This window comes from Nymphalis io, chromosome 12, assembly GCF_905147045.1.
Source record: "Nymphalis io chromosome 12, ilAglIoxx1.1, whole genome shotgun sequence".
NCBI classification, from domain to species: domain Eukaryota; kingdom Metazoa; phylum Arthropoda; class Insecta; order Lepidoptera; family Nymphalidae; genus Nymphalis; species Nymphalis io.
In genome coordinates, this window is record NC_065899.1 from 10,085,912 (window position 1) to 10,112,110 (window position 26,199).

Genomic DNA, 26,199 nt, shown 5'->3' on the forward strand with positions numbered 1-26,199 from the left:
ACGATAGAATAAATAAATTAAACAAATTATTTGCTTGCTATCATCATCCTGCTATTTACATCAAAAGAATAATATAATGTAGTCTTTAGACCATTAGTGATGAAGATATTCTCATTTTATGATTTTTAGCAGGGGTAGCCTAGGAAGACTTGCGCAGTCTTCCTGGGCTACCGGAAATGACGATGTCCTACAGACCGATTTCAGCCACGGCGGCCAATTACACAAGAGATCAGCCAACTGTGCAGGACATATTATAGTGCACAAATATGTGTGCAAACACAGATGCACACTCTATTCCCTTACCCTCATAATCTGATGGGTCGCCAATCCACCATGGCTGGAAAGAGTTAAGGTGCAGAATTATAGGCTTTTACGTGCTTTCGGAGGCATGGGAATGCCTACTGAGAATCTCTTAACAGAGACCACCAAATGTGTTTAATAGGCCCGACCTGGAATTTGGGATCCTCCTAGAACCAGAACCAGAACCTCAGGATCTGCAGTTTGATGAGCTGGCTACTACGCAATCGAGGCAGTCAGTTTATTTATAGTTCATTTAGTACATTATAATAACTATACAAAAATAGAAGTTCTATAAATTATTTGGCAGACTTCCAGACATCCTTAATCTAAAAGGGCTACTGAATAAAAAAACACAGACGTACAATAATGTATTCATACATAAAAGAAAAACTACATAAACTTTTTATAAAAAAATCTAAACCCTGATGTGAAATTCAAAGTTAGGCTATGTAATCATAGGACTAAACTGACTTTATTGATTATTCAAGTCTCAAAGGGCTCCCTTTGAAAAATTACCTGTGTTCAGTCAAGCTTTCTTTGGGGCGAGGGCTGTTAGAAAATTTAACTCCCTAGACCTGGCTTTAGAAATAAAACGCCTTATTTAATAACTGAATATTCGTGTCCTTAAAACAATTTTATACTTTTGACAGACTTCTGTTGTTCGTATGATTGATCATAGCGTTAAAACTTCGTGAATCTAAATTTCGAGTGATTGACAAATAAATTACAGACTCTCTGATCGCATTACGTTAAAGTATATTTTATTAAGCTCCAGTATTTTATTGTTCTAATTTTTTTTTTCTTATTAATTTTTGCAATTATTTTTTTAAATAAAATTTGACGAAACAAAAACCTCTTTTATTAAAATTCTAGCCACTAACTTATAACTTTTAGTACTTTTGGTACCATATAAAATAACTTTTGGTACCTTTCGACTGATAGAAGTTTCATTGCAATACAAACATAAACATATACGAGTAGTATGACTTATAGTTCGAGTAATAATTTACAACTTCAACTAAGGTTCTGTTTTTTTTGGGTACTTTATATCTTCGCTGTTTCTTTTTTTATGTTATATATTTTACCTCGAGGCTAGTCATATTTAAATTTTATTATTTATAAACAAAAATTCTACCCATGAGGTTAGAGTAAGGGAGGAAACTAAGAGGTTTGTAACTTTTTCGAAATATGTTTTTAGTATTGTGAAGAAAAGTTTTTAAGGACAAAAGAAGTTTATAAGGACAAGGAAATATATATCAATAAATACATCAATAATAATAATATAAAAAAACCCTTTAAAAAAGTATATAAGACCTGATATTAACTATAACATAAGCAACAATTACAATTTTATATTAGAAAATGGCACCATAGTTCTATGCAGAGGTGTTTCATACGCCGATCGACCGTTTGCAGTCTGTGAAATATTACGCATAAATATTTTACTAATAAAAATTTATGAGCTTTAGATACATAAAACTCATATATCGTGAACATCGAACTGTTCATAAGAATAATAGTATTTTTTGAAATGTACATTGAATACAATTATAATTATAAATATTTATAATAACCGCCCAAAATAAGGATAATAAAAGGAGTAGTAACGTTTTTATTTGGTCTGTATGGGATACTACGATCTCATGAACCTTATGTAAAGGACACTTAAATACACAAACATGCTGAGACTGCGGGCTATAAAAATATAAACACACCCCGTCGCTTTATTACACAAGTATGACTAATAAAGTTTTACACCGCTCAATGGTAAAATCGACTTCCACTCCTTTTGTGTAAATGAATAATTCGTATTACGAGACCATAAAGATTGTTTTAGATTGGTTCAAAGTTAGGCCAAATACACACGAGCCAACCACGCAACGTAGCGTTCGGGCGCCGTGACGCGTGCTGTCTGTAAATACGAATATGAAACTTTGTACTTTGACGAGAAAACTAAAACGCATAACAAACGCAAACTTTCGGTTGTATGAAAACAGGAGTCGTAGCTTGTTTTAAGTCTAGAACATGGCTAATATTTTCTTCATACGAATATGTTTGAAATAATTATATTGTGGGTGTGTTCGCGTGTGTTGGTGTGCTTATTTACCAATAAATAGTTTTGCAAATTATCTTTGATAATTATGTTCTTCTTTTCAAATATTGAACTTCCATTTCTGTACACTGGTGGTAGGGCTTTGTGCAAGCTCGTCTGGGTAGGTACCACCCACTCATCAGATATTCTACCGCAAAACAGCAATACTTGATATTGTTGTGTTCCGGTTTGAAGGGTGAGTGAGCCAGTGTAATTACAGGCACAAGGGACATAAAATCTTAGTTCCCAAGGTTGGTGGCGCATTGGCTATAAGCGATGGTTGACATTTCTTAGAATGCCAATGTCTAAGGGCGTTTGGTGACCACTTACCATCAGGTGGCCCATATGCTCGTCCACCTTCCTATTCTATAAAAAAAAAAAAAAAAAACACGGGTTATCTACATTTATTTCCATAGAAGGACCCTCTTACGCCGCTTTCATTCTGCCAATGTAGTTTCGAATGCGCGTCTTTTTATTCGCTGCACCAACGTCTATTCTATGAGCCGTATACCACGCCTGCTTTAGTTACGTCGGTGACTCTGGTCTTTAAATAGCTCCTAATTCGTCATTTTTTTTTATTCGTCGTCATTACTCCAATCATGTGAAATATAAAAAAAAATGCAATTAAAATACCAACAAGTTACAAGCTACTATTATTATAATAACAATTGTGCCGCTAACATATTATGCATGTCGAATCGAATAGGTATGTTGATGCGTTTTAATAAATGGTCAAAAGCGGCACCTCGGGCGAAATAGCGAGCATATTTTTCATTAAAAATACCTAACCTAACCTTACAATAATTTTATATATTGTGATTAAATACACTATAAGAGCCGAGATGGCCCAGTGGTAAGAACGCGTGAATCTTAACCGATGATCGTGGGTTCAAACCCGGGCAAGCACCACTGAATTTTCATGTGCTTAATTTGTGATTATAATTCATCTCGTGCTTTACGGTGAAGGAAAACATCGCGAGGAAACCTGCATGTGTCTAATTTCACTGAAATTCTGCCACATGTGTATTCCACCAACCCGCATTGGAGCAGCGTGGTGGAATAAGCTCCAAACCTTCTCCTCAAAAAGAGGAGAGGAGGCCTTTAGCCCAGCAGTGGGACATTCACAGGCTGTTACGGTACGGTTACGGTACACTATAAGCTTGCTAAACTAAATTGTCTATATTGAAACATACATACACAACGTCAATGTAACTAGCGCCCTCTTCATAATTCACCAAGCTCCACCCGCGGCGCCTCTCACGTCGTAAAATAGTTAAGTTAACACAATAAAATGTAACTCTAAATTAGCTTGTCGTTTTACAAGCAATAAATTGAATATACATCCACTAGGGGGGCTATTCAGGCTTAAAATTTTAAATCGGCAACAATTGCCTTACTCGCACGGGGGCAAACAATTTTGATAATCAACTTCCACTGTTATTATTGACTTTGCTACCCTAAGCTTAAACTTGGATCTTGTTAAATTTGATGTCGTTTCCTGATTGTTTACGTTATCTTGACGGGAGAAAATTAAACAAGGAAAAATAACAAAAAAATTGCGTTACCACCAGAATACATCACGAGAATTAGCAAGACGTAAGTAAGAAATTAGTGATTTACTTCATTTGTATCAACATTTTGAACAATATATTAAAAAGAAAACTAACAGTTCATAATATCTCACGGTTGTCGCATGGGCAAAGGCCTCGTCTCATCTTTATGATTCTGAAGGCTTGGATACAGATGTCACGGAATTTAATCGGAGGCGTGCCGATTACAAAAAAAAATCTTAACTATCGAGTCAAACAAACAAATGAAAAGTCAGTGGTAACTTGCCCGGTTTTGAAACCGCAATCTTCAGTTAGAATGTTCTAGCCACTGGGCCCTTTTGGCTCAATATGTATTTTTATAGCACTCGGCAAGTTTCCTTTATCAATACAGACATATTGTACGAAATATAGTTTAGTGTTCTTTTCTGCGAAACAGCATTTCCCTAAAATATTCTTTTGTGCATATCATAAATGGTATATAATTTATTATACTTTATAAAATGATGAAACATGTGCAATCCCTTACAATTTACAAGTGAAAAGACCCATTCAAAAATTCTCATATACATATTTTTACTGAAAACAATGCACAAAAATAATCCAGTTTTGTTTCTATAAATACAACTATATTATGGTTCACGAAACTTTCAAAAACAATAGGAATTTTCTTGTAAACTATAAAATTTTGTCTTTTTTTCTTTACTATAATAAGAAAATATAAAATTACGTCTTGAAAATATAGTACGTCTATTTTAGTATTTGTAAAGATTCATACCTATTTAGTTGAACATTTAAAAATAAAAAAAATATATAATCCACTCACCTACCTTTTACTTACTTATGGATTTCATCACATTCGGATTATAGGGAATCATTGATTTTGTCCTATAGGACTTTTGCAATTGCAAACTATTAGCTCATTTTTAGAATACTTTAGTAAAATATTATTTTTATCAAAATTAATTACAAGAGACTATTTTTGGTAATTTCAACGACTCAACTGTTAAATAACTTTCGCGTTACTATCTACTACATTTTATTTATTCTCTTCAGAATTCTCTTAAGCAATGTTATATACTTCTTCAAAGGAAAACGAAGTGACTTATTTATACGTAAAGTATAATGAAATTTGTTTTGTGAAAAAATTAATAAAAAATATTCGACATTTGTTAGTTTGAAAAAACTTTAGTACTTAATTTAAATATCTTACTCATAATTAATAAAATATAATTATTTTACTTGTGTGTAGATAACATTTATTTTTTGTTAATGTTATTTTATGGCAATGAAAAGTAAATAATATTTTTTAAGAGAATCATAAAAAACTAAATATATTATTTTTAAGAATATAAATATTAACCAAATTAATCATATACGTGCATAAAATACGATGTAATTAATAACTGTGTACGTTATTAAACTACTACTAGCATAATTAAACAATTATATTTAGATTTAAGAGGTCACAACTTCCTGACATAATATTATTCTATTTTAATAGTTATTTACAAAAGCTGTATGGATTCTTCAAGTCCATTCATATCGATAAAAACATGTATTTTTTATTGCTCTTGTATCGATAAACGAAATTATATACTTTTGGATGAAACAAAAGAAAAACAAAATATGTAATCTGTAATATACATTCATGATAAATTAATAATGAAGAAATGTACATAGAATACCTTACAAAATATTAATCAAAATACAATTTACTAGGAATAAAAAACTAAATGAAAAAGGACACAAATTAAAGATTCATCGAATTATAAATAATAAAATATTGCTTTGCCAGTACACATTTTTGTTGTATTTAGTAACTTAATAAGGTGATATAAAGGTTTTATACGATGAATAATGTTTTGATTCATTTTGCATTGTCAATATAAAATGTGCTAGTTTTATAAGTATCTATAGTTTATTCTGTATGTATATGTACATATATGTATTTAAGTTTTATTATAAAAATGGGAAAAATGAAACAAATAATCGCAGTCATAAACTTCATTTATTACATGACTATACAAACATCAGCCATATTTTATTAAAAACTACACAATAATAATTTACAGTCTTTCGAATTAATACTCATAAAATTATCTATCAAACAAAATGCAATAAATATGTTGAAGCAAATCGAACAGAAATGCGAAATTTGGTATCGTTATTGTACAAAAGTTATAACTATACAAACACTATGAGGACTATTTACAAAATGGGACAATAATTACATTTTATTCACAGCTAAGCGAAATTTTAGCAATGCCTATCATTACATATGAGATCGTTCTGATAATAATTACTGGGGTCTTTATACCAGGTACGTTTGAACGGTATGTTGTAAGACCACAGATTGTGGCTGATTGTGACGGCCTTGGAAATCATTGGATGAGTAGTCAGAATCTATAGTGGAATATATATGCTCCGACAGCGGCCTATCACAAGGAGAGCGCTCTGCTGAGTTAGCGGATTTACCACAGAGCGTCTGACAGGTACTATTTAAAACAGACGCGTCCATTGTGTATGTGTTAGAGTTTCTCCCATAATTGAGTCTTTTCAACTTGTGACCGCGTCGCTTAGAAGAGGGCATTGCGTATCGTAATCTTTCCCAAAAGCGTTTCTCTTTCCACGTTATCTCCAAACCAGTTTTGAAATACGATTTTAATTCCGGATCTCGCGCAACAAGCCCTACAGCGACTATTATTAATTTATGAGGATTTTTTCGGAGGGCTCTTTGTAAAGCTTGTCTGAACTCTACTTGTGACCATTCTGTTAAGATAAAATTTTTTGATAATACTACTATAATACGCCTCGAAGCTTCTGTCGCTTCAACCACTAAATCGGGAAACTGAGCGTATGTAGCTTCAAACTGCGGTACGTCTCTGTAATGTAGACAAAGATGATAGGACGGGTAGCCATTTTCGAGCTCCCGAGCTAAAGATTCTATGACGAACTCTTCATCTTTGGGACTATAACAAATATAAGCGTCATAAAGCTTATCAGCATCGTTAAAAGCTCCCGCTAAGGGAGAGAGCTTAATGCCGCAATTTGAGTACAACCACATTCTGCAAGCGTATCTAAATGTAAATACTAACGCTAATATTAATAAAATAAGCATAAACCCAGTAAGAGCCGAAGCCAACAATGGTATATTATTAGAGACGAAGAACGCGCTTATAATCGATGTATCACTTATTTCACTACAAACAGTTACATTTAAATTTAATGGCTTTTTTGCTGGGCTCGTGTTGTCATTTAAGCACCATAGATTGTGAATATCTATTACTTTTTCGAGATTCTGCGATATGTACATTAGGAAACCTTGTAAATATTTACAGTTACATGACCAGTAGTTGTTACCTATAAACAGCGTTTGTAACTTTTTGTTATTGTCCAAATGCCACAAGCCGTAGTTCACGAGTCTGTTTCCATCCAAGCGTAAAACTTCCAGAGCAAGTAAAAAGGAAAAACTGACATTTGAGATAAACTCGATAACGTTATTTTGAAGATACAATTCTTTTAAATTACTCAATTTTGAAAACTCGAGACCGCGTAAATGTCTTATTTTGTTATCGTCTAAATGTAGAATCCGTAAATCGTTTAGACTACGAAATGTTTCATTTTTTATGTTATTAACACTACTTGAATTTAAGTATAAAACCATTGCTTTATGCATTGAATTAAAAACAGATTCGTTTAGTACCTTATAATTGTTACCATCTAAATATATATGAGTTGCACCATTAGGAAAGTCCCGTGGTACCGCATCTAATTGTTTCACAGAACAATCTACAACATTCGTGGTTTTAGTTGAATCGTGATAGCATGAACAATTATTAGGGCAAACAGTTTTACAATTACAAAAACTGAAATCACAACAATGACAATCTTCAGGACAGTAGCTGTCATATTTACACAAAAAATCTTTAGTATGTAAAGAACTAACTGGAAGATATTTAACACCCCGTACATATGATTCTTTGCAAATCACGTTTTCTAAATCCATCACTCGTGGATATTCCCGAGAAGTAACAGAATTAATAAGTAAAAGCCATTTCATTGTACAATCGCATCGAAAGGGATTACCACTTATATAAAATTCAGGTAATGCTTGTTCATCGACTCTTGAGATGCGCAGGCTATTTATATCCAAGCTTTCGATTTCATTGGCATACATATCGACCCGAGTCAAATTGTTCTTCTCGAAGAATGAATCTGGTTCAATGCTCGAAATAAAATTATTATTAATAAACAATAATTCAACACTATTTGGTATAGACATTTTATTCAATGTAACTATACGATTATGACTCGCATCTAAGGTTTTAACGTTTAAATTATTTTGAATTTTGTAATAATTACCAAGCACTTCAATAAAATTTGCGTGAATGTCGAGCCACTTTAATCCGGGTGGTATGAAGGCATAGTCAAACCATACTAGGTGATTTTCGGACAAATTCAACCACAATAACTTCGTCAGTGACACGAATACCCCGTTTATATCAGAAATGAAGTTGCCGTCCAACCGAACGGCTTCCAATTGCGCGTTCCTTTGAAAGGTTTCGGTCTCGATCGACTGTATTTTATTTTTGGCCAAATTTAATACTTGGAGACTAGGTAGGCCCCAAAACATTCCTGCAGTGAGATTTCCAATTTGATTGTCGATTAAACGCAACCCGGTCAACTGGGATAAATTTTGAAACGAATTGTTCGAAATTTCTGTTAATAAATTCTCTCCCAAGTCTAACGACTTCAAGAATGGTAATTGCAAAATCGCCTCGGGAACTTGGGTCAATTTATTAGAACTTAAGTCTAATTCCTTCAAGTCAGAACAGTTTCTAAATGCGTTTTCAGCAACATATGATAAAATGTTGTTGTTTAAGTTTAGTTTATTCAATATAAAAAGTCCATTAAACACATGGTCTTCAATAGTCCGAAGTTTGTTTACTGCTAAATTTAAAGTATGTAAATTAAACAAAGGTGAAAACGCATTATCTTCAATAAATCCAATTGAGTTATTACTTAAATTAAGTATTTGTAGAAAAAATAAATCCTTAAACATGTTTTGTGCGACTCCAGTGAAGGCATTGTGTGACAGGTCGAGTACAATTAATCTTATTAGACCACCAAACGTTTCAGCTTCTATATGATCACCTTTCAATTTATTCGCTGAAAGATCTAACACGACTAATTGTTCCAGTCTATTGAATAACTTTTTAGGCATAATCTCCAACTCATTGTAACTTAAATATATTTCACGAATTTCTCTCGTATTTTGAAATAGACCTTCTGGTAAATAATTTATAGCGTTTTCGGATAAATTTACTACTTTTAGCGACAGTAAATCACTGAAAACTTCTCCCGGCAATTCGCTTATTTTATTGTTTTGTAGAAATAGTTGCGTTAGTCTTCTTAAGTGCAATATTTCGGAATCAGCTGGCAAGGACATGATATCATTATAGCTTAAATCTATAGTCTGCAGAGTAGATCCACATTTGTGGCCGAAGCCTAATTCATCGACAAACTTGATTTTGTTACGAGTTAAGTTAAGAGAAATAATATTTTCCAGTGCACAAAACAGGTCCGACGGGATCTTTCGTATGTTATTGTATCCCAAATCCAAGGTATGAAGTTCTCTTAATCCATTAAAAGCTCCTAAAGAGAGATCTAACTCTTTGTTATGACCCCATTGATTATTCATGGAACGTAATTTTAGAGTCTTGAGACCTCGTAGACCCTCGAAGACATTACCTGGAAGACGAAGAATTTTACAATCACTCAAAGTGATCTCCGTCAAACCTTGCATTTTTCCGAAATAATGATCCTTCAGCGTGCTCTCGAGAAAATGCGAGCCGCATCGGATCGCAAGCCTCTCCGCGCCATCCGAGTGCATCGAACCGACCACATCCCGGTCCGACGACAGTGTCCGTACATTGCACTCCACACAGTTCTCACCGGGCACTCGGAAACAACCATCTGCAGCGTCTGGCGCTTCCGTAAGCGCCGCGCCCATCACCAAACAAAAGAATATCACGTTAATTATCATTTTATGCTGCACTGTGTCCATTTCATTTTCACTTGTCAACTCGTTTTGATGAATGAAAGTGTGGTTAGTATGTCGCGTGCGATCATATTAAAGTTCGGGCCCCGAGTAGTATGCGGATACGATTCGATAACAATAAATGTGAGCGTAGTAAATAGAGCGGTTCGTGGGAAGCATTGTGCACGGTCGGTGCGGACGCGATCCCCCCGCGGCGGCGAGCCCGCGACTGCCGCGTACAATGAAACGCCATGAATGCGCGCCAGCTTGTAGGGAACAGACCGCACCATCGCATTTCTAATGCCGCATACTAAGTAACCCCCGTAGTTTTCGACTTCTGTACAAAAAGGAAACCGTTACGTGACTGGTTTCATTTGTAAGATATTACTTTATCATAAAATTCGATTACAAATTAACAATTAATAAATGTCTAAAATATATACTTTTCATTTAAATAATTATCACTGCAAAAATTATATAAACAGTCGATTTTTAGAAACGTTAACGATGAGAATTAAAAATAATACTAATAAAAAAAAAAACAAGAGAGGAGCAGCCGCAGGAAACGCATTCTGCATTAATAATTGCAAATAAATAAAACTTTTTTTTAATAAATCAAATTATATTAAAGTAAATAAAATAAGTTTGTAATAAAGCTAATAAGGTATTTTTAAACAGTAGGTACGTAGCGAAGAAAACTAGAAACGGCTGAATTAGATTTTTTACCATCCTCACATTACACATTCCATGCTTAAAATATAAAAAGTATGTAACTTAGACCAAGTTTACGGTCAGTTACATAAAATAAATTTAACCTGTGAACACTATTCATATTTGTCAATTTTAAACGCCTAATTGTAAAAAAACTTCGATGCAAAGTATTGACAATTGTACAAGTAGTAATACGTTTAATACTTGAGCAATTTTCTGCGATTGACTCCTTGACCGAGTTTGTTCTGATTTTAGTGCTAGCAAGATAAAATATGTATGCACTATGCAGGTGTTTGTCCCAGTGACAACGCTTTTGTGTATTTGAAAGCGTAATTCTAAATATATTTATTAAGCGTCATTAAAAATATCAAGACTTTGTAGTCTTGATATTTTTAAGACTAAGACTACAAAGCATAGGTATAATTAATGAAAATAGAGAATACTATAACTTTCATATGCGCAGACCCGATTTGAACCCAGGACAATTTGATGTCCAGACTTAAAAGTTTGCCACTAGACAACTAAGGCAGTTACATTGAAGTTGAAAACGCAAGCTTAATTTTAATTAATTTTAGTAGATTGATCAATTTGGAGACTTCAATGTTAATTATTCATATGATTTCCGTCGATCGTCCGTATAGTTCACGACTCAGCTCCGAATCATAATTATAGATGAGACAATTATGAGCGACGAGCTTTTTTTTTCGAGATGTCTAGTTGCTGTTTGCCAGAGTGGCCTCTACAGCGTCACCGGGGGGGTTGTTGGAGATGAACTCAGCCGGATGTTGGGAGCCACACGAGGGGCTCAAGAGAGTCGGACGTCCTAAGGGTGCCTCCTGTGAGGCCGGACCTCGGCTTAGGACGCCGTTGAAATCGGGAGGACGACGAGCTATTAGGGTTGATAAACTAACTTTATATGGATTTTATTTATTTTTTGTTTCGCAGGCATAACTGGGTACAATTAGGCGGTATATGCACCACAGTAAATAAGAATGAAATAATTAAATTGTATTCTATTGGAAATAAAGCATGCAAAAATATAAAAATAGCATTCAACGGTATTAGTTTACGCTTCTCGCCGGGCCTCTATGAAATATTAAATTATTAATGTCTTATTTATTTTAAAAAATTAATATGTACACTAATTTTTTTAAGAGTATCGCATTGAGATAAGTAGTTTAACAAAGGACGATAGTTATGTTATTAAATAATTTCTAAAAAAAAAATAGCTTCGTAAAATCTATAATTTGACAACTCCTCGCGGGTATGTAAATCTAGTTTCGGACAGTGGCATCGCCCGACCGTTTACACGTTCATCGCATACTGGAAAATGTACAATCGTCATTTTTTCTCGGCATACGGCTTAGTTTTAGTAAATGACCTTGGTAGTAACTGCTAATAAAATAAATTATACTGCTTTCTAGAAGGTTGCCAGTTGATAGGTAAGGTGTATTACACCAGGGAGAAAGAAGCCACATGATTGTATTTGAAAGCGTTGGAAGTTTTTTCCCAGAGTGCGCTGCAATCCATACTGTTTGTGTCAAATTTCATGAACTCGATTTCCATTTATATTAGTAAAATCCTATAAAAATATTATAAATATCCTTATGTAAAAATATTTTGAAGCATACCAAAATTTACTATTAGATTGTCAGTGGATTCGTTGTATTCGGATCGCATCTGAATTCCTCGCGTGAAAAAACAAGAAGCCTCGTCATCTCAGAAGATTCAAATTAGTCTTAGGGTATGTACGCACTATGCGGATGGCCGGAGTGCGGTTAACCGTCCGGTTAACCGCAATCAAAAAAATGTATGAAAAATTAGTATTTATACGGACTGTCATGCGGCTGCCGCTCAACCGTTGCGGTCGCTCGCAGCACTGCGGCCCGACTGACGGTCATCCGGACGGTTGCTATACCCACTACGCGGTTAGTAGTTTGCGGTCGACCGCCCGCCACTGACGATGCACGTGTGTACCTACCTACTGACGCGCTAAAAACGGACGCAATGAATTTCGATACAGTAAAGTTTATAATTGAAATACAGAATAGGCAGAATAATAATATGTTTCTTTTTCTTAATATAGCGCAAGTAAATATAATAAATAGCTGCGACTTCTTCAGCGTCCATCTTCGAAATGGTTCGATGAAACCGTAACGTTATCCTATCCGCACTTTCCGGTTGCGGTTACGACTAGCCGCCGCCCGGTTAACCGCAGTTGCAACCGTGCTGCGGCTAACCGGACGGTTGACCGCATTCCGGCTATCCGCATAGTGCGTACATACCCTTAGAATAGAAGCTAATGATGAAAACTGTTGGATTAATAGAGATGGTTATTCAGTTACGTCGGATATCAATTGGGAACACGATTTAAATGAAACACCATTATTACGTGACATTTTTAATATTATACGCGGAGTTTACGTAAACATAGTAGACAAAGTATTTACATTAAAAAAAATGTTAAGATTAGTAAATAGGAATCCTATGAAATTAACCAACTTACTTTAATGATATTTTCATACGCGACGAGGAGAAAGATTATTTCTCACAAATATCATTTTCTTAATAGTTTGTAATATCACAATTTCATGAAAACATGCATTTCGGGTGTCATATTTTATTCATACACAACATTACAGGAATCGATAAACTACTGTGAAGGTCTATCTTATTGTCTTATGAAATAAATATTACTTACTCAAAAGCTATGTAAAAGTCACTGTTAATGTTTTTCTGAAGCCTATATAAAGCCTTACTCATGGCAACACGAAACTATACAGCCAAGTCATATTGGTCACTACTAGTACTAAGATTGTCCTTACATATAAAATACAATTCCATCTTAGTGGTTAAATAGCTACGTAACATTGGGTCTTCAATTAAAATTCGATGTTTAAAATGTAAGCATAAATGTCAAACTAAAAAAAAAACTGACTTATCTTTAGTTTGAAAGATTTTTTGTGGTTAAATAGCTACATAACATTGGGTCTTCAATTAAAATTCGATGTTTAAAATGTAAGCATAAATGTCAAACTAAAAAAAAACTGACTTATCTTTAGTTTGAAAGATTTTTTTATATTGTATCTCTAACATATGTTAACAGATTAAAAGATTATTTCATTTTTGAAATATGTATAGCCTATTCCAAAAACAAGAATAGTAAGACTAATAAACAATTACATAAAATTTAAGCTATATCATTGATCGAGATCTTTGTAAAATCTATGATATTAATTATGCATTTGCAAAAAATAGCATTCTGAATGTTTGGCGAATTCGTTATCGTTATACATAAAGATATAAAAAGAACTGTTTGTAGTGCATAATATAGCAGATCTATTAGCAAATCACATGGAATATATAAATGTACAATTTGTTTACCTTTACTCCTTCGATTGGAATAGGCTTTAGATCTTTTTTATGAGTTTTATCAATGTTAGCTATTATTAAGTCAAAAATACTTTAATTACAATCACAATTTATTATTTTATTATATTATAAATAAGCTACTAATCATGAAACTAAAGATATTTTTTTATTAAATACATAACAGTACACTTCAGTCTCACAACATACAATTAAATTGGAGTATACATAATGAATAGAATTAATTAGGGTTGCCTTATATTTTTGTAGAAGAAATTGTAATGAGCAAGTATAGTATAGATGATTTAAAACATCCCTGTTGATTAGTTCATCAACGATGTGGTATCGACACAAATATCATAAAATGGCATAAAATATTAACATTTGAAGTTCATGTTATTCGATACAACCCAGTAGGCAACCCTAGCATAAAACATGTTTAACTAATATGTCAAAGACATACATACATACATGTGTATACTTTGCAGGTACATCACATACATACATGTGTATACTTTGCAGATACATCATATACATGCATGTGTATACTTTGCAGATACATCACATTTTCATAATTTGGTTGATCATCAAGCTGTTTGACAAAATATGCATGTAATTAACATATTATTTTATTTCTTCAGGACATCAAAAGAAAAAAAATTAACACAAATGGAATTTCTAATTTGATCATCAAACAAATTTATTTAACAGTTAAAAGCTAAATTATCTTTTTAATTTTCTACATTGTATGTAATATGTATTATTGCTTTTTAGTTATTTACATCCAAAAAAAATTAACTTTTCCACAATACAATCGCATTTCACAAATTTATATATTTATAACATTTTGGCTGTTAATAATGTAATTACTAAAATTACACTGGTGCTTCACTTATCGCAACTAATTGATGTTAGACTTAAATAAGTATTGTCGGATTATGTTAGACAAAAACATATTGTTCTAAACGACAGCCAGTTAAATTACAGCTAGAACTACACTGGGTTTAAGCATGTAATTTATTTATTACTGTTATAATAGAATTGTATTGCAAAAATTGAAAAAGCATAATGGCATTGCTCTGTTATAGTCATTAAATATATTCTCTGCTATTATTAAACAAGACATCATAACAAGTAAGGACAACATTTACCTACTGCCATAAAATCTTGCAATGTAATTTTACATAATAGCTAAATTATTGCAAAATTGTGCAATCAAGGCCACAGTCACATCATAATAAATTATTGCTTAGTATATTAAGATTCCATGTCAGTATTATCTCTAGAACAATTCGAGACTGTATGCGTCTGTATGACTAGAAAATTCTAAGCAAATACCATTGAAAAAACCAGGACACATTTGTCGTCAAAACCAAAATCACTCATCAAATTATATTTTATTATTATTTATCAGTGACACACAGCGTCATTGACATTAAGTCACATCTATCACTTATATTCCTTCACTTAAAACTTCACACACTTAGCACCAACGGCGTTTCTTAGACGTCCACTCACTGTGTTCACCGTGCGATATCTATTTATCTATAGCCTGTATGTGGTCCGGGCGCTCATTGCGCGCGTACCTCGCCCACATCTTGTTATAAAGCATCTCAAGACCTGATGCGTATGCTTTACAGTCGAACAACGGGCTTTCCATACGCGCCGTCCACACTTTCGCTCGAATTGCTTTTAAACTAAAATTGTAAAAAATATAATTAAGTAAGGTAATTTAAATAACTCAATGTTGAATAAACAAAATTTGTATGTGTTCACTTACTATTCCCGATCTGTTCCTAATCTTACAGCTATGTCTTGGTATTCTTGCCTTGTTCTAGCAATTAGCTCAGGACATCCAAGAGTGTTCAATTGTGATGCAGCCACACTAGAAAATATAAATAATAGAAGAGTCATGATCAACCGCTTTATATGCCCGCCGAGGTATGGGAATATAATACTACCAAATTATTTACTTATGGCTGCTACTTAGAATTTTTTGACAGAAAAACTTATTAGTTCTCATTTACACCACCCAGGACTTTAACCCAGCTCACCCTATGTAGCTAACTAACTAAATACCAATTTATGTTAAATTTACGATAAAAAAGTTAGATGATAAATAATAAATTTAAATCTCAATTGATTATCAACTTTTTCACTTAAAAAAAAAAAAACAATATAATATTCTCAACATTTACCGGGATGCCAAAGTTTCTCCAGGCAATGTTACAACTGGAGTGCCAGTCCAAAGTATGTCCATGCTTGTTGTGTGTCCATTACATAAAGGTGTGTCCAGGCACACATCGGCAAGCTGTCCGCGACGCACATGTTCTTCCTTCGCGGCTACATTAGAAAAGATAATACGACCGGGCGGTAGTCCTAAAAAAACGAAATATGTAATTTCTTGAAAATATTATAATAGAAAACGATGGCATTATTTTATGATTCAATACATCAATTGTACAAAATAATTCACTCTATTATTATTTAATATATTTAAAATGTAAACTAAAAAATTTAACAAACCTAATTGTTGTGCTGTAGATTGTAGATTTGGTTCACCAACAGCAGGAAATCGAAGAAGCCATAATACACTGTTAGGCACATGTTTCAAGATGTAGACCCACATGTGTAAAGTTAATGGGTCTATCTTGTACAACTGGTTAAAGTTACAGTAAACCACAGCATCGTCAGGCAAACCGTATTGTTGGCGTGTTGTGATTACAATGGACTGAGGTACTTCTTCACCGGTTGCCGCTTTATTATTAGTTTGTGTCGTTGCTAAGCCATTTTGAAGAATAACTCCGTTAACAGAAGTCTGAAAAATAATATCATATTAATTAAGTTTCATTTATCAATCTTTGTATAATTTATAGATATATAATCAAGAAAAAACTTCAATATATTTGTGTAATATTCACCTGGATTTGTCCGGATGCTATCATAGTTTCGATGGGGGTAGTCGTAGGTAATTCGGCTATCTTTAGTGAAATTTCAACAGGCCTTGCAGCTCTTACGATTTCTTTGATCTCTTTGATATCAGTGTTTTCCACAAGCGGTGACAAATCTGTTGCGTTAATCACAGCAACATTGTCAGCGAGACTACCCAAATTATTATGGGATTTCACTTTGTCACTCAAAATAAGTCTTTCTTGCAAGTGTGGGAACATTTGCCTATGATCGCCCACAAAATAGGTATGTGGCATATATGCCAACTTCTCACTATACTGGCTAGCTAGTTCGACTGGCGATGTCACTGCGTCGGTTACTAAATAGTCCATATAACTAGCTCCACTCGTTCCTGGATATCCTAACCACATAACTTGAACCGGAGCAGGCCTCAAGGCGAATATCTCATTTCTAGCTCCTTTAGTATACCCATTCATATTCACTAAAATGTGTATGCCATCTCCATAAATCTTATCAGCCGCTTTACCGTTACATGGCATTTGAGATAAGTCGGTAAAATGTTCGGCCTCTCTAGCTATTTTAGAACGGAAGGTGGTGCCATCGTCAGGACTTAAAGCGTAACAAAATATCTCTACTTTACTGCGATCGTGCAACCCCGGTACTGATTGCATTAAGTGCGACGTTGGGTGATTACCAAAATCACTACTAACATATCCAATTCGCAAACGGCTCTGCAATTCTCTTGGGAATTTGTATAGCGGCTTGTGGAGAACTTGCACCTTCTCTAAACATAAGTTGGCATGTCGAGCCGCTATCGCTTTTCTGAATTCGTGTGTCAAAGGATATAACATAGAATGATGGGGATGGACAGATGGGAGTCTATTTTTCTCAAGTTGCTCGGCCACTATACTGACCAACTTCTTCATTCGCGCTTCATAGTCGGTCCAATCACATACTATTTGCAAGCAATGTGCCAAGTTGCAATATGCATCGGGAAAATCTGGTTTTAATTTCAAAGCAGTTCTGTACGACTGAATAGCTTCTGGTATGTTTCCTGAATCTTTGTGAATACTAGCAAGATTGCTATGTGCGTCGGCAAATGCGGGGTTGATTTGGATGGCCCTGGTATAACATTGCAATGCTCCAGCCACGTCTTGCATTTCTTTAAGAGTGTTGCCCATGTTGCTGTAGGCATCAGCAAAAGTTGGTTGTATGCGAATTGCTTCTTTATAATGCATAAGTGCTTCATTTAATTTTCCTTGTTGCTGCAAAACAGAAGCTAAGTTGCTATGGGCCGCAGCGAACTCTGGGAAAACTTCCAACGCTTTCAAATACAAGCGTGTGGCTTCCTCTATATATCCTTGTTCGCGTTTGATATTCGCAAGGTTGTTCAAAGAATCGGCATGGGATGGACACAACCTTAATGCTGTGTTGTAGCATTCTTCTGCATCGGCCACCTGTCCTTTTTCTTTGAGGGCATTGGCCAAATTACAATATGCGTCAGGGAAATTAGGTTGCAATTCTATAGCACGTCTATAAGTGTCAATGGCCAAATCAATGAGTCCTTGCTCGTAGTACACGCAAGCTAAATTGCCATGAACGACTGCATTGTTCGGCGATAGATTAAGAGCTCGAAGATAAGCTGCCACCGCCCTATAAAAATAATAAATTGAATTTAGATCATAACTTACTAATAATAATCATTTGTAGAAAAAAGTTATAAAAACAAACCTGTCAAAAATTCTTGCTTCCTTAAGTACATTTCCCAAATTGATATAAGCATCCAAAAAATTCGGGTCCAATGCCACGGCTTTTTCAAAATGGTGTATGGCCAACCATATTTCACTTTGCGCATTAAAGACGCATCCTAAATTACTCCATGCTACTGCAAAGTCTGGCCTCGTTTCGATGGCCTTCAAGTAACAGGCCTACACACACGAAAAGTAAACATGTTAAAAGTCGATCTAAAAATGGAATTTTACGTTGATGATGTTTTTGAGATGTCATTTACGCCAAAGTTTATAATTACACCACAGCTTTGAATGGCAATAGATGATCGAAAATAAAAAGCAAATCATCTAATACCAAACAAAATAGCCACTTGAATTACGCCAAACGCGCCCTACGTTACGATACTACGCCGATTGCCACAAACATCAGTAGGAAATGTAAACGACCCATTCTGCATAAGCTAAAATAATTATTTTAAATACAAAAATATAACATAGCACCTGTTAAATATCCAAAATGTAAGCGCTTCCACTTCCTAACCGATTGAGGATGGACGACAATGATATGTCAAAGAGCACGCGTTGTCCGATAAACCTGTTCATAACAATTTCTTGCAAACCTTTAACACTTTACCTGCAGCAGATAGAATGGTGTCATCGCAGCGGGATAGCGAGTGTTGTACCAACCATAACCCAAGATACAGCACCGGTCACACCTACTGTCTTACCAGTCAACACCTTGTGAAAATATAACAGAATTAGTCGATTTTGAGTCAAACTAGTTCAGCCGATTGTCGTCATACAGGTTATAACATTGCAAATCATGTTCATGTCTCGACTCGAGAGGATCATTTTCATCTCACGCTGTCATTGAGCGTGTCAGTTACCATAGTGTGATGCAGATGATTAAATCAAATTGTATAAATAAATATAACTCACTACGTCGTACCACTAAAGAAGTAAATTGCTACTGACTCCTTTGATCCTCCTTGAATGTATAATTAAAATCACTACAAGCGTAAGAAAATCAAAATTTATATTGAAGACAACAGGAATATATTTCTTTAAATCGTGTGTTATATTAAAATTAACGCTTTTAGAATACTCCCTCTTGACACTTCAACCTTCCACGTATTGTTTAAAAGTGCATGTAAAATACTTTAATTATAATAGAAAACATTTAAAAAAAGTTATTAATAAAACTTGATGTCTTATACAATATGTGGAAAATTATTATAGATTATTACGCAACGCAGCGTTCACAAAATATCACATTATAATTGTAATATTTTGTGACAACTCAGAACTACTACGTTGAACAAGTTGGAAACGATTTATAATACTAATATTGCAGTCTCCATCTTGTTCTTACGACAATTATAATCATTTCCACAAACACTGTTTCTCGAGTTCAATTTACTATAATATAAATATTAAATACTCAAAACAGTTTTGTCGAAGCTATTTTAACTGTCGTATAATTTACGCTTAATGCATCATCCAATATTTACGCAATTGCAACGTACGCTGAAGAAACAGGGAGTACTCTAATTTAATTCAAGACAAATGCAACAAATAAGAGAAATCCTGTTAACTTCGGAGCAAACCAGAAAGCGCAGAGCAAGATTATATTTACCTTTGCTTCATCCAAACGTCCCAAGGCCTTGAGCAAATTGCCCAAGTCACTTCTAACGCAGTAGAGATCCTGTAACAATATTAAATTTCACTGTACCGTACAATTTTCAAATAGAAAACTCACAACAAGCTCGACCGTAATATAAGACGGTTCTGTTGTGAATCTCGAGATACATATTACCTTTTGAATGAAATCGTAGTCGTATCGTATCATTTAAAGATAAATGTACCTTTATAAAAATCTTACTCTATATATAGCGTACATTTAGTTGTATATATTAGTTAGATTATTAAAGTATATACTTTTTTGTTTTGAAAGAAATATTAATATTCCAAATATTGGAATATATACCTTCTAATCTGTCAGAAAACATTTTATATTACGTAATGGCAAGTACAATTGGAAGTGTTTCTACCATCATTAATTTGATACAATATACAAGTTTTCAAAACAAAATATGATTTTTTATAACCATAAGTCTATTACAAAAACAGGCTGCAATGTCCCACTGCTGGACTAAGGCTCTACTCTTGAGGTGAAGGTTTGGAGCTTATTCCACCACACTACTCCAATGCGGATTGGATACACATGTGACAGAATGCATTCGACACAAGCGTGTTTCCTTCAGCGTCAAGCATGCTGAGTTATAAACACATGAACATTCATAGATACTAAACAGGATTTGAACCCACAAATTTCGGTTTAAATTCACTTGTTCCAACCACTGGAACATTCTAGCTCTTATATTCTTTGTATAATACTATAAATGGTTATACACAATCTGGCAATACACCTACACTGGTTATTGTTAGATCAGGAAATTAATGCCGTGACCTTCAAGGCTATGAGACAATTTATCTCTAGGTAAATGTTACGCAAACAACTAACCATATGTAGACATGAGATTCTTTATATTATATTTCAGTAAAGTTGAAATTTTCATACATAAAATGAGTAAAATGTTTGTAAAAATGGGACATAGGTAGAGATTGGCTAATATACAAATAACATTTTTAATAAAAAAAAAGATTACTTAAAGTACTCAAATGTATTATTACTTGATATTTTCAATTTCAAGAAAGTTATTATATTATAACGGTTTTTAAAATTTTTGACTTATAAGGACAAGAAAAATAAAATTATTTGAAAAAATATTTATAATGAGGCGGATTTAGATTTGTTTGGTGATGGCACGGAAGCATAAAAGGTTAAAGTAAAATAATACTATGAAGGATTGCATATTTAAATGTTAAAGTAGACAAATGGTTCCCTCCTTTAATTAACTTTCATTTTAATTTTTTTTTTGTTTATTTTTTCTTATATTTCTTTTTAAAATTATTTGTATACGTATTGTTTTGCTTATACGATATCTTTAAAAATGTTAAGGTGGAGTGCGCAAAGCTGAAAATTGTGAAATTGCATGATCAGTTAGCCTATAATTGCGATGTAATTTAATAATAGATTAATAAGTGTCATTATTTGAAGTTGGTATTTTCTGGGACAGACATGTATAAACATTGCACATTGTATTGGCTTCCTATAAAAAAAAAAACATATATGCGTAAGACATACTCATGCTACACATCTTCCTTCATCTAGAAAGCTATGTCATCGTATTTAAAAGTAAATCTGTCTTCGGTCCTAGCACTTTTAGACAAAGACATATAATTAAATACTAAAACTGTAAACAGGGGAGATCATTTGGCTATATTGAAGTTGATAGTATGGTATTATATATATCTGATATATAAATGTATAATATAGGTCATTTTGTAACCCTGTAACTATATTTCCCATAAAAAAAATATACAACATGTAAAAAAATACTATTGCAGCCGAGGTTGTCTCAATGCTAATTAACTCATATTAGATAATTGTAAATATACATGACTAACAAATATAAAATACATAATCATATTGAATGAGACATATATATTAAATGCTGACATTCAGTAACAGCCTGTGAATGTCCCACTGCTGGGCTAAGGCCTCCTATCCCTTTTTGAGGAGAAGATTTAGAGCTTATTCCACCACGCTGCTCCAATGTGGGTTGGTAGAATACTCATGTGACATAATTTCAATGAATTTAGACACATGCAGGTTTCCTCACAATGTTTTCCTTCACCATCAAGCATGAGATGAATTATAATCACAAATTAAGCACATGAAAATTCAGTGATGCTTGCCCGGGTTCGAACCCACAATCATCGGTTAAGATTCAGGCGTTCTAGCCATCTAAGCCTTGTCGGCTTTTCGACATTCAACACGTTAGAATTTATATTTATTAAAATGAAACATGTAAGATTCAGGCATTCTAACCACTAGGCCATCTCGGCTATTTCCACATTCTACATGTTAGAATTTATATTTATTGAAATGAAACATGTGGACAATAAACAAAGCTAATGTGGATAATTAGAAAGAGCCATCAACCCATTGGCTAACTGTAGTAAAGCTGGCATTTGTTAGATTCAATTCAATCACGTGCATATCTAGCAACCCCAATGGAGCTGCGAGGCAGTATAAGCAGCTCCAAAGCTTCTTCGAAGATGGGGGTCTTAGCTCAGCAGTGGGGCAACAGTACTTTAGATAAAAATTTAAAAGGTTTTCATGGCTTCAGAAATTCGGAAACAAGTTGTTAACTAATAAATTCAAGTAATTTTTTAATGTTGGTATACTGAAAATAATATACACTAAAATATTTTCTCAATTCTTGGATGTATATAAAAATATAAGTATACCATTTAAGGTAAGTATATTAAGTATAATATTTGCATATGATAAACTACATTTTTATTTTAAAAGTAATAAAAAAAAAAAAATTAACTGGTCATGGCTGTCAATATTAAAAGGCTTATATTATTATTTCAGTTAATATAAATGAACATTTCTTTAAATGATGGAAAAAAATTAACAAGTATTATTCACAATGTTTATGCAATTATAAAAGGAAATATAAATTATTATAATTGACATTCAATGAAAGACAATCTCATGAAAAACATACACAATCCTTTGTTACTCAAGTTTCACATAATTTATAAACTAGTTTCCCTGCCTTGCCTGCGTTTAAGGGGAGAGGTGGCAGCTGTTAGGTACCACACATTATTTTCTGTGCGCTTAGAATATGTATGCAAAATGTTGTGATAATTATTTGAGTAGTTAAGAAGTAAAAGTTTACAAATAAACAAACAATCAACCAAACATACTTTCGCATTTATAATATAGATAAGAATATCATTTTGTTATATATATTATGAAATTATTTTTAACATTTATTTATATAATACCACAGTGTACCCATGGGCATTTAAAATGCTACACATAGTATTTTAAAAATTATGTTATTTTGTTACTAAGAAAAGATGGCCCAGTCGATATAACATATGGATATTAAACAAAGAGCATCGCTGAAATCTGATTGAGTACTATTGCTGAGCGTGTATTTATAATAATTCAATCTTATAGGTGTTAGAGGAAGAAATTGTGTTAAATATCTGCCACATGTACAGCTACTATACCGAAGGCAAGTCTCAGTGTGGTGGAATAACCTCTAATCCAATTTAAGAAATCTACTCTATACCTTATCAAATCAGTGCCTTACTGACTCACAGACTTTTACCTTTTAATAAATGTGATAAGCTTATATACTTACAGGGTTATACTGGAGTGCGGTAACATATGCTTGTACTGCTTGCTCCATATCTCCAGCAGCAACAAGTGCTGCTGCCAGGTTGATGTACCCATCAATGAAGTCCGGCTTTAGTCTCACTGCATGACGGTAATTTTCAAGAGCCTCTTGAAGCTGACCACGCTCTTTGTAAACATTGCCTAGATTACTATAACAAAACAAAGATTGTTTAACCGTTAATCCACTTTTTTTCTTCCGAAATTTGTATAGCAAAGACACAATGAAACCTATATTTCACAATAAATATATACTGTAAATAATGAATTATCAAAAAAATAAATCTATTACTGATCAATATTCATAAAAATACTATGGAATTCAATATTCACAATGAAATAAAGCAATAAATATTAAAATTATATATTAATCTAAAATAAAAAATACCGGAAATTCATTGTAATCATATGCTTAAAATTCAAAAGAATAACATTTAAACAGCTCCCTATGATGTTTTACCTGTATGCTTCAGCCAATAAAGGATTTTGTTTAATAGCCAATGTTGAGAAATGAGCTGATTTATCCAATCGCCGACACTGGAAATGTATGGAGGACAGCAATAACAACACTCCCGTGTTCGTGCCATCTTGACGCCATAGTTGCATACAATGCAATTCTGCACTATCATAATCGCCAGCTTGATACTCCCTGTGCGCGAGCTCCAACAGTCCTAATAAAATAGTATGCGTAATGTATCCGGACTATGACACGATATCGTGTTGTGAGATAAAAATAAATTAATAATATTATGCATAATCAATATGAAATTAATATTGGTAAACAAATAATATTGAAAAAAAACTATACACATACCCACTGTAGATATTTGTTGTATCTCCGACATTTTCAAGATCACGGCGTTAGCAGGAACGCCGACAATTTGTTGAGGCTGTGTCGTGACAGATTGTGGCACGGCAACATTTGCTTGTGATTGCATTTTTGTTATCATAATTATTTCAATTGAAATACAATTTCGTTAGATAACTACACTACACAAAGCGACTTTGTATTGAATAAAAAAAAATCTTTAAAAATTTTCCATGACGAACAATACCATTCACAATGAAACTAATAAAGAGAAGATTAATCTACTACGAGTGAAGTCGATTGCCAATCGTAAAAAGCACTATAAGCGGAAGCATTCACTATTCATGGATTTTTATTTTTTGTCTATGGTATTTAAATATTGTTGGAATAGCCATTCATTATTTATTTGTAGTCATTTAGTCCATTTCGATAGCATATCTTTGAATTTTTTTTACTTTAATAATAAATATGGAGTATTTTAGATATCAAGTAGCATAAGCATTTCTACGTGACGTATAATTATATTAAGTAATTTAATTGATTATTTCATATCCGGTTTTAGTACGTAGCGCTTGCGTAGCGCCATGTGAGTTGTGAGCAACTATTGTGTCGCTTATGTTGGTATCCAAATATCAAGTGTTCTTTATTCTAAATACCACTTTTCAAAATACTTTAACCACGACATATTTTGTTAAAAAATTGTATACTTGTCTTAAAATTAGTAGTTTTTTTTGTAAATCTAAAATTAAATTTAAGTTAAATTAAAGTCCTTTTTAGTATCTGGGCTGCCAAGTGCCAACTAATAAATATTTAACACTCGCAAAAATTGCTCTATGCAGTAGTATTAAATATTCTTAATTATTTCTTTACTATTTTGTTGTTTAATTAAACTTATTAGTAAACATTTATAAAATTTTATTTTCATAATAATTACATCCTTCATAGAGTAATTTAGAAATTGTTACACCTTTCTGACTAAATTTTATGACAATGATTTTTATTTTTTTTTTACCGAATTAGTAAAAAAATATATTCCTCCATATTCCATGTAGGAATTATTATTACAATTTCTATTTTTAATTTCGTATTCTTAATGTAAATACGTCTTACGTAACCAATGATACTATATATGGTAAAATAAGTATGCAATTAAAAAAAATAACAAAAAAATATGTACCAGTAACTTCGCGCTGGAAAAAATAGTACTATCTTATCATTATTTTAAAATAATTTATATTAATGTATAAACACAATATAATATGACAATAATCAGTGGGTATGCTCGATACAACCGCGAGCGAACCGCACGCCACACGGCCCACGTCTTCTTCATGCTTCATCGTTATATTTCTCGATGTAATGATAA

General features: G+C 33.3%; 3 protein-coding genes across 4 annotated transcripts in view; all 3 read right to left on the reverse strand.

The window, feature by feature from the left end:
* The window catches only part of LOC126772482 (exportin-4-like), a 153,809-nt gene that overhangs the window by 91,203 nt on the left and 36,407 nt on the right, over positions 1-26,199 (reverse strand). The gene's annotated exons all lie outside the window — the stretch shown is intronic.
* LOC126772479 (toll-like receptor 7) lies at positions 5,981-10,342 on the reverse strand. Its single transcript, XM_050492859.1, has one exon. It carries the CDS (start codon positions 10,007-10,009, stop codon positions 6,254-6,256), a length of 3,756 nt encoding a protein of 1,251 aa, XP_050348816.1. The 5' UTR covers positions 10,010-10,342; the 3' UTR covers positions 5,981-6,253.
* Positions 13,079-25,129, reverse strand: LOC126772483 (UDP-N-acetylglucosamine--peptide N-acetylglucosaminyltransferase 110 kDa subunit). Of its 2 annotated transcripts, XM_050492867.1 has the most exons (10): positions 24,840-25,129; positions 24,486-24,696; positions 23,994-24,177; positions 20,339-20,407; positions 18,704-18,900; positions 16,984-18,625; positions 16,589-16,880; positions 16,261-16,441; positions 15,843-15,947; positions 13,079-15,759 (listed from the first exon to the last, which is right to left on the reverse strand). In XM_050492867.1, the coding sequence occupies exons 1-10, from the start codon at positions 24,973-24,975 to the stop codon at positions 15,600-15,602; spliced, it is 3,177 nt and encodes a 1,058-aa protein (XP_050348824.1). In that variant the 5' UTR covers positions 24,976-25,129; the 3' UTR covers positions 13,079-15,599. The 2 variants fall into 2 exon arrangements, with proteins under 2 accessions (XP_050348824.1, XP_050348825.1); XM_050492868.1 differs by lacking the exons at positions 23,994-24,177; positions 24,486-24,696; positions 24,840-25,129 and adding an exon at positions 19,337-19,440.